This window comes from Pseudonaja textilis, chromosome 12 (assembly GCF_049901715.1).
Source record: "Pseudonaja textilis isolate UNSWEBS1 chromosome 12, rPseTex1.2, whole genome shotgun sequence".
Taxonomy (NCBI): domain Eukaryota; kingdom Metazoa; phylum Chordata; class Lepidosauria; order Squamata; family Elapidae; genus Pseudonaja; species Pseudonaja textilis.
This window is the reverse complement of record NC_142001.1, coordinates 21,574,684-21,583,203: the sequence shown is the minus strand read 5'-3', so window position 1 is coordinate 21,583,203 and position 8,520 is coordinate 21,574,684. Positions and strand designations below refer to the sequence as shown.

The 8,520-nt window shown below is 53.3% G+C and overlaps 2 protein-coding genes across 3 annotated transcripts; both read left to right on the top strand.

Annotated features, from left to right (window-relative positions):
- Positions 1-257: 257 nt before the first annotated feature.
- Positions 258-3,702, top strand: PRPS1 (phosphoribosyl pyrophosphate synthetase 1). Its single transcript, XM_026716675.2, has 7 exons — positions 258-595; positions 703-886; positions 964-1,062; positions 1,179-1,303; positions 1,971-2,144; positions 2,413-2,572; positions 2,655-3,702. The coding sequence occupies exons 1-7, from the start codon at positions 474-476 to the stop codon at positions 2,745-2,747; spliced, it is 957 nt and encodes a 318-aa protein (XP_026572460.1). The 5' UTR covers positions 258-473; the 3' UTR covers positions 2,748-3,702.
- A 1,511-nt stretch (positions 3,703-5,213) lies between these two features.
- Positions 5,214-8,520, top strand: SLC25A53 (solute carrier family 25 member 53). Of its 2 annotated transcripts, none has more exons than XM_026716676.2 (2): positions 5,214-5,299; positions 7,128-8,520. In XM_026716676.2, the coding sequence occupies exons 1-2, from the start codon at positions 5,286-5,288 to the stop codon at positions 8,002-8,004; spliced, it is 891 nt and encodes a 296-aa protein (XP_026572461.1). In that variant the 5' UTR covers positions 5,214-5,285; the 3' UTR covers positions 8,005-8,520. The 2 variants fall into 2 exon arrangements, with proteins under 2 accessions (XP_026572461.1, XP_087797389.1); XM_087941263.1 differs by lacking the exon at positions 5,214-5,299 and adding an exon at positions 5,915-6,082.

Sequence of the window (8,520 nt, the reverse complement as noted above, 5' to 3'; positions counted from 1 at the left end):
CTCGTTGCGCCGGCCTCCCCGCCAGCCGCCGCCGCCCGTGCACGGAACCCGCCGGTTTTCTTTCGCAAACCCGGAAGAGTAAATCGATTCCTTCCACATGCCCCGCGTGGAAATCTCCTTTCAGCAGCACCGCCCCTCCCCTCCCCGCGCGTGCGCGTTGCCAGGCGAGAAGCGGTGAGGTGACAAAGGGGGCGTGGCGCCAAGATGGCAGGCTAGCGCGCGCGGCCCTTCCGTCGGCGCCTGCGCGTTCGAGGGCCGCCCGTGCGTCGCACCGTCCCTCTAAGCGGAGCCGGCGGCCAGAAGGCGTAGGCCGCGCGGCGCTGCTGCGGCTGCTGCTGGATCCCAAGAGCGGCGGGCGGGAGCGCCGCAGGGAGGCGGCGGAGCTGCTGCCGGTGCCGCAGGGAGGCGGCGGGCCCGCGGAGCGCGCCTCGTCCTCCGCCGCGTCGCGCTGCCTGCCGCCGCTACTGGCCAGGATGCCCAACATCAAGATCTTCAGCGGCAGCTCGCACCAGGACCTCTCGCAGAAGATCGCCGACCGGCTGGGCCTCGAGCTGGGCAAGGTCGTCACCAAGAAGTTCTCCAACCAGGAGACCTGGTGCGCGTGAGAAGCGGCGCATGCGCGGGGGCGAGCGGGCGGAAGGGCGGGGAGGGAGGGGAAAGGGGCGGCGCCTCACGCCCCGCCCTCACGCCCCGCCCCCGCAGCGTGGAGATCGGCGAGAGCGTCCGCGGCGAGGACGTCTACATCGTGCAGAGCGGCTGCGGGGAGATCAACGATAACCTGATGGAGCTGCTCATCATGATCAACGCCTGCAAGATCGCTTCGGCCAGCCGCGTCACGGCCGTCATCCCCTGCTTCCCCTACGCGCGCCAGGACAAGAAGGACAAGGTGCCCCGCGCCCGCCGCACCCTCCTCCCGCCGGCCCGTGCCCGGCCCGCCCTGACCCGCCGCTGCCTCTCTTGCAGAGCCGGGCCCCCATCTCCGCCAAGCTGGTGGCCAACATGCTCTCCGTGGCCGGCGCGGACCACATCATCACCATGGACCTGCATGCCTCCCAGATCCAGGTTTGGGGGCGGGTGGGGAAGGAAGGAAGGGGGCGCCCTGCTCCGGGAATGGCCCGAGGCCCGACCGAAGGGGGGCTCGGAGCCTCTGGGCTGAGGAGCTGCTTCCTTTCCCCAAGGGCTTCTTCGACATCCCAGTGGACAACCTCTACGCGGAGCCTGCTGTCCTGAAGTGGATCAAGGAGAACATTGTGGAGTGGAAGAACTGCACCATCGTCTCTCCTGATGCTGGGGGAGCCAAGAGGTGAGGCGCCCGGAGCAAACGGGGCGGAGGCCTGTTTTGCAGAACGGCTTCCGTCTCAAATTGTGGCTGTGGCGAGGTCTTGATTAGCGACTTCCTTGGGGAGAGAGCTTTTCCAAATTCAGAACGCCCCTGTATTGCTGTCGACTTCCAGAGTGATGTTTTTCCCGGCTCTTGACTTTTTGTAGAGAACCTCAGTCAGAGAACGTCTATGTGTGACACCCAGGTCCCCACCTGACCATTGGCCTTTGAAAAGGCAGTTGCAAGAGGCTGCTTGCATTCCTAAAATGCTTTGACTGGGAAACCCTTTTGAGAAACGAATTTTCTTTTGGCCAGCTGTTGGCTCTGCTATTCCTTGGAACCTCGGCATTGGAGCAAGGGGCTCTTCTGATTGTGTAATGATGCATCTGGTGGCACTGAAGAAAGCTCATGTAGGCATTCCTAAATAGTGAAAGAGGGCTCTGTTGTGAGAATTGCAGGACAGCCATTGTGCTGTATGTTGGTTACATGGGTATGTGCTGCTGGCAGAGTTCACAGCAGCCTTGCTCAGCCAGTGCTTTTGGATGGATGTGAGGTGGCAGTGCTGATAAGAATTCAGGGAGTTGGCATAAGAAGGGGCAGGATCACCACCCTTTCTGGAAATTGACAGTATGGACCTATCTCTCCACAGAGTGACCTCCATTGCCGATCGGCTGAATGTGGACTTCGCCCTTATTCACAAAGAGCGGAAGAAGGCCAGTGAGGTAGACCGCATGGTGCTGGTGGGGGATGTGAAGGACCGGGTGGCCATCCTTGTGGATGACATGGCAGACACCTGTGGCACCATCTGCCATGCAGCAGACAAGTGAGTATCCTACCAGAGTGTAGGCAGCCATCTGGGGTCAACAGGGTGGGTGCCTGGTTCTGTCCTGGCTGATTCATTCTCCCTCTCGGCCTCATCCTGCTTTCTTGAATGCAGTTTTGTGTGCTGAAAGCAATAAGGGGCTTATGGATGGTAAGGCTGCAGCAAAGGCCCATCGTTTTACTAATGGCAGATTGGAATGTTTGATTTATTCAACAAGGAGCAGCCGGCTCACCCAGTAAATGCTGCCTTCTGTTTGACTTCCACATAGGCTGCTTTCAGCTGGGGCTACCAAAGTTTATGCCATCCTGACTCATGGGATCTTTTCTGGGCCAGCCATTTCCCGAATCAACCACGCCTGCTTTGAGGCAGTTGTAGTCACAAACACAATCCCCCAGGAGGACAAGATGAAACACTGCCCTAAAATCCAGGTGCGGCTACAGAAGAACAGGAGAGTCTGGGCAGCTTGCAGGCTCCAGATAACTTGACTTGTTGCTTCCTCTTCCTCTGCAGGTGATCGACATCTCCATGATCCTGGCTGAAGCCATCAGGCGGACTCACAATGGGGAATCGGTCTCTTACCTCTTCAGTCATGTCCCTTTATAACTGTAGATGCTGCTGCTTGGGTGGCTTTTTGAAAAACCAAAATTTGTTTTAAGTTCAGTAGATGTTGCTTGTTTGATTGCTTCCTTTCTACTTCTCAAGAGTTTGGCGGAGGGGTGAGGAGTTCTTGATTCACATTCTCAGCCTCTCCATTGACTGGGAGCTTTTATGCAAGTTGGGCTTCTTGTGAAGCTATTGGCCTCTTAACTTGGAGGAGAAGAGAACCAGTTTCCAGTCATCCACCGTGTCCTTGGGAGGGTGTAGTGGCTAGTTGTGCAGGTCAGAATTACATTTTGGTTATACCTAGAGTGGTCGCTGGGTGCAAGAGTATGCAGAGAAAGGCCTTTCTGTGCCCAAAAAAATATGGCCGTGTTTTGGGGTTTGCCTTGACTGGAACTTGCCCTCCTATCGTCCCCACCCCTCTTATGTCCAGTTCATTTCCAGAAGAGTGGGTTGGAGTGTCCCCCCTCCTTTTAAAGTCTGCCCAGGCAGCTTGTGATCCTGGGGCATTCTGTGCCCAGTTGCTTTCAGGTGTGTCTCTTGGCACCTACGCGGTTCCACCTGGCAGCAGCAGAGATCATTTCAGAGCAATGGGGCCTGCCTCCCTTTGAGAGGCAAAAGCAGCAGACCATTATCCCCGCCCCGAAGGTTTTCAGAGCGTTTGAGGAGAGGAGAAACGCGGCTCCCAGAAAAGCAGGGGTCTTTACAGCCTGGGCAGGCTGCCTCTGCTGCCACAGCACTTCAGCTGGGTTCTGAGCAGCAGCTCTCTTGATTGTATGCCCGTTGCTGTGGCGTGTGTGCATGTATCTACCTACATATATATCTTTATTTTGCTGCTTCTTTGGGCCCTTCCTGCTGCCTCTGCTTCGCTTCGGCTGAATCCCCAGGATGCCACTGTGATGTTTGTGTTACTCAGAACTTCAGAGCAGGAGGAATTAAACTCTTCCTTAAAAATCAAGAGCTTTCTGGATGCTGTTCCCACACGCACCATATTCTGGCAAGATTCTTTGGGGTGCAGCACTTTCCCCCAGCGAAAACAATAAAGGAGAGTGGGGAGGAATAGGCCTCCATATGGGTGAGCGTACTCGTAGGTCATCCTTGGGACTATATGGGTATCCGTGACAGTTGGAGCCAAACATGTTGGGCTGCTTCCTTTGATGCAATGCAAGCCGTTTTTCAAATTAGCAGCCATTGTTAACTGAAAACCTCCTCCAAATTCAATCCATGGCAATATCTTTTCAGGGTGCCAGGGGGCTGGCAACTTGTACCCTTTTGGTGAGGCACCTATGAGGCAACTAGCGTGTGTGCCTTCAGGTCAGCAGCTGTGCCACACCAAGTACCTATGTACAGCATATAGGACCTACTGCTTGAGCCAGGGGTTGGACTAGAAGGCTGCTTGTGGAAGGGCATCTCCTGGGGGAAAGGACAGGCTGTTCCTCTCTCGTCTTATGGGCTTCTCTTGTCCCAGGGGGCGCAAGTAGCCAGGGGGACAATGGCTAACACGGCTGGAGAAGTGTGCTATCCAAAGGACAGTGCCGGGCGCAGGTCTCTTGTATGTGCAGAGTTGGGGGTGGGTGGGTGTCCCCATTCTTCACACACCCTGGAAAGCACATAAGCCAGGAAGCCAAACTAACACCCGTGGATATACTCTGCTCCCCTGTGGCAGTTAAGATGGGTGTTCCTTTGGGATGAACCAGCTCTTTGAACAGTAGGTGCCTCTCGCTGCTCCACCGGCAGCCTCCTTTGCTCCAGGGGTTTGGCCAAAAGAGTGTATTTCAAGAAGGCTCCCCCGAGCTTGCAAACGGGACCGGAACTAAGTTCAGTTGTCCGTGACGGTCCGTTGCCAAGGAACTATTCTTTCTCCTTCCTCTGGCTGAGAAGGAAGTGTTGCTGTCAAGGCAGAATACGTCGACCAGAGTTGTGGAGATCAGTTGTACAATGGACCAAGGCAGAACTGTGAGGAAGTGGCAACACGGTGACTGCTACCGCCTCTAAAAAATCCAGTTACCCCTCTACGGTCCCACGGTTCTGGTAGCTCTCCAGGCCCAGGAGTTTCCCCTTTGGCGGTTCAGAGTACTGACTTTTCCACTGTTCTCTGGCATCCCCTTGGGAAGCCAGAGGTGCTCCTTTCCTCTCTTGGCTTCTGCGTTCACTATGGAGCCTTGTGCCTGTCCAGGTTCTAACAAGAGCCCAAGCAAGCAAGCGCTGTTGAGACGACCCAGTCTCTTTATGCAATCGTTTCGGCACAGAATGAATGCGAAAGCAGCTCTGGGTAATTCCCAGGCAATATAGTACAATTAAAATATAGAATCTTCCCTCCCCCCATTAGTGCAGATCATGTTGTCCAATTAGATGTCCAGGTATCCCAATCTCTCCCTCCTCCCCTCTACCAACCTTGGCAAGCTGAAGCCAAAGGAAAGAAACCTGAATTGAAGCGAGTGGGAGGCAGCTGCGGAAGCCCCACCGGAAGCCCTGGGGGTGGAGCTCTCGGCAGAGGGAGGAAGATGCTGTACTTTGATCTCTGTGCAAAGGAGCAGAGGCATGTGCAGAAGAAGGTAAGGTGCCATGGGCTGCTGTGGGGGCGGAGGGGGGGGGCAGCACCCCCTGAGGCATTTCAGGTTCAGAAGGAAGGGGGCCGCAATTTGCCTGGGTCTGGAGGAGCGGTTCAGGCACTCTCAAGGCTAAGGAGCTGTGGGGACCATGGGACCGGCGGTGCGGGAGAAGCCGTTCAAGGAAGGGTGGCGTCGAGAAATGGGCCAGATCAGATGGAACCGCAGAGGGTCTCTCTCCCCTCCCCACCGCATCTCATTGGAGGGGGGTAGAGGCCGTTGGGTATTAACTCCGCTTCAGCCCTCCTCCCGCCTGTGTGACCGGGAGTGACTGCTGGGAAGAGTTTGGAAAGCAGCTCAGTTTGAATAATCTATTACAGCAACAAAGATGTAGTGAGTCCTAGGGTTTCCCTGTGCTCCAGGCTCTGGAATTGCAGTAGGGTGACTGATGACGGAGGGGAGACTCCCTCAAAGGATAGGACAACAGGCTGGGCTTACGTTGACTTCCCTCTGCTGCCTGAGAGCCCTTCTGGGGGAGCAGCAGTTCTCCAAGGAGTTGATTTCCTCAATTGCTTTATTCAGCCTTGTTGATTTGAAGTGGTGCCTAAGGAACAGAGGCCAAACCTATGGAGAAAAAAACTAAATTTTAGCCAAAAAGGGATGAGAAGGGACCAAGTTCTAGCATCCACAAAATCCAAACCCATCTCCAAATGTAATGGAACGTTCTTAATATATTTGGGGACTGCAAGAACTGCTCCAATATTTAACTGGAGGAATTTCAAAAACAGGGTTAGTAAGAGTAGATTTGAGTATCGTGGTTAAGAAAACTCCACAGGATGCAGGAACAGAATCAGCAACCTTTAATGAAAAATATCTCATGCTGGGCAACGCTAGCCTGGCAGCAAAGTGTCCCAAGGTCTGAGCATGCACCTGCACCCTTGGAGTCCTGTTAATTTGATATTTTTATGACAGCGTTGAGCCAATACGAAAACTTTGGTTTGCTGATTATCTTCTGAACCAAAAAGGCCCCGCCTGCTTCTCATTCCTGCTTCTGAAATGGACATAACTATGTATTTTTTGCTTAACAAAGGGTCAAAACCACTCCTGCTCGAACAGGAAGTTGGTGAGCAGGGATGTAAAACCAATTGGATTTAAATTGTAAAGCAGGGGCTCCCGATCTGGGGTGCTTGCACCCCCTGGGGGTGTGAGACGATATTCCAGGGGGTGCGAGAAAAGTCCAGGTAAATAATAGGATATTGGCTATATGTTGGCATTTTTATTTATTATGCAATGGATTAACTTAGTTTTCATTTTAGAGTTAAGTATCGTTATTTAGTGGCTGTCACATACATGGCTGAAAAGATTCAACCCTACCATATATTTAACACGTTCAGTAGTTCCTAAAGTCTAAATTTCAGGGGGTGCGAGGTTCGAGTGAAATTTCTTTAGGGGTGCAGGGCGAAAAAAAGGTTGGGAACCACTGTTGTAAAGGGTCTAGTAGACAATTCTGGAACAGCTTCAGAAATACAGCTCCAAGAGGAACATCTAATTATCGGAGCATAAAGAGACTTATGTAGAAGCAGCCTTTTGTGAACAGTAGGTTGCCTCAGCAAAGGTTGCAAAAAGAGTGTGTGTGTGTGTGTGTGTGTAGAGAACATCTCAGAAGTCAAGCCTCCCTGGCAAAACCTGTGTCCCCAACTTCAGGCCTACAGGCACAGATTCCTTTTTATTTAAAGGTTAAATTTTAATTAAAATTGGGAGGGGCTGAAATCTTTCCCCCACTCACCCCTTCAGACGCAGGGCTCTGACCCCTGCACTGCCTCTGTTCCCACAGAGAAGTCGGGTGCTCTGCATCAATGGAAGAGAAGGAGACCAAGAGGGGGCAAAGGGATTTTAGCAGTTACTTTGTGGGTGCTGCCTCCAACAGTCTCTCTACCCTGGCAACCTTCCCCATTTACAAGACCATCTTCCGCCAGCAACTGCACGCCTTCTCCATCACTGAAGCAGTGTGCCAGCTGTACCACGAGGGCTTCTACCGACTCTATCGTGGCATCTTTCCACCCCTCGTGGTCAAGGCGCTGCAAGGATCGTTGTTGTTTGGCACCTACCACAGCTTCTACGGCCTCCTCTCGACTCAGTCGTTGGGGTCCAGCTCCCGGAGAGCCATAGCTGGGCTGTTTTCTGGCTTCTTAGAAGGCTTGGTTTTCTGTCCCTTCGAGAGGGTGCAGAATGTGCTCCAGGATCAGAGGAAGGACCAGATGTTCCCCACCACACGTCACATCCTGACCACCTTCCATTCCTACCCTCTCGGGAAGAGCTTCAGCGTGGGCTTCTACCGAGGCCTCGGGCTGATCCTGATCCGCAACAGCCTGGGGTCCTCCCTCTATTTTACCTTGAAGGAGCCCCTCCAGAGCAGCTTCTCCACACAGAGCTTGCCTGTTGAAATCCCAGCCTTTCTATCAGGCAGCATTACTAGCATGTTGGTGTCCCTGCTGCTCTACCCGCTTGGCATCCTCATTACCAATGTGCAGTCCCAAGTGGGAAAGCAGGAAACCCTCAGCCTCCTGGCCACCATGACTCAGGTCTGGCAGGCCCGGGGAGGGAAAGCCCGGCTGCTGTACAGGGGCGGATCTCTCCTCATTCTCCGCTCAAGCCTCACCTGGGGATTAACAAATGCCACCTATGAGTTCCTGTCCAAGGTTACAAGCTAAGGACTGGTTGTGAAGGTGGGGCAGGAGGGAGCAACTGACAAACATGGTGTAAGTGGAGAAGGAAAGGAGAATTGCCCCACATGCAGGCATGGGAATTGAATGGTACTGAAGCACAGAGCAAACTCAGACTTGGGGGATTTGGTTCAGTTGGAGACATTGTAGAAATCTGAAGGTTGCAAGCACATCTGGGCCAAGTTGACTTCACTGGAGCTCCAGAAAACTGCTGGATCTCCATGGGCCTGCAGAAAACATCTTTTACTTCCCTGCAGAGCCTGGGGGCGGAGGGGGAGAAATCATGATTTCTGCTCTTACATGCATGTTGCAAGCCAGACATCACAGCAGAATTAAACCCCAATAAATATACTGGGGTGCATTATTTGTAACCCTAATGTCAATTTGTGAATGAATCTCAGGCTTAATTATTGGAACCATGTAATCAATTATATCAGCCAACTTTGTCTGGGAGCCTTTGGAGAAATAGCAAGTTTTGTGTTTAGTTAATAGTTAACATTTTTA

Coding starts and splice junctions, on each gene's coding strand:
- PRPS1 (XM_026716675.2), top strand. CDS start 474: ATGCCCAACATCAAGATCTTCAGCGGCAGCTCGCACCAGGACCTCTCG. Junction 1,063..1,178: donor TGCATGCCTCCCAGATCCAG/GTTTGGGGGCGG, acceptor CCTTTCCCCAAG/GGCTTCTTCGACATCCCAGT. Junction 2,145..2,412: donor ATCTGCCATGCAGCAGACAA/GTGAGTATCCTA, acceptor ACTTCCACATAG/GCTGCTTTCAGCTGGGGCTA.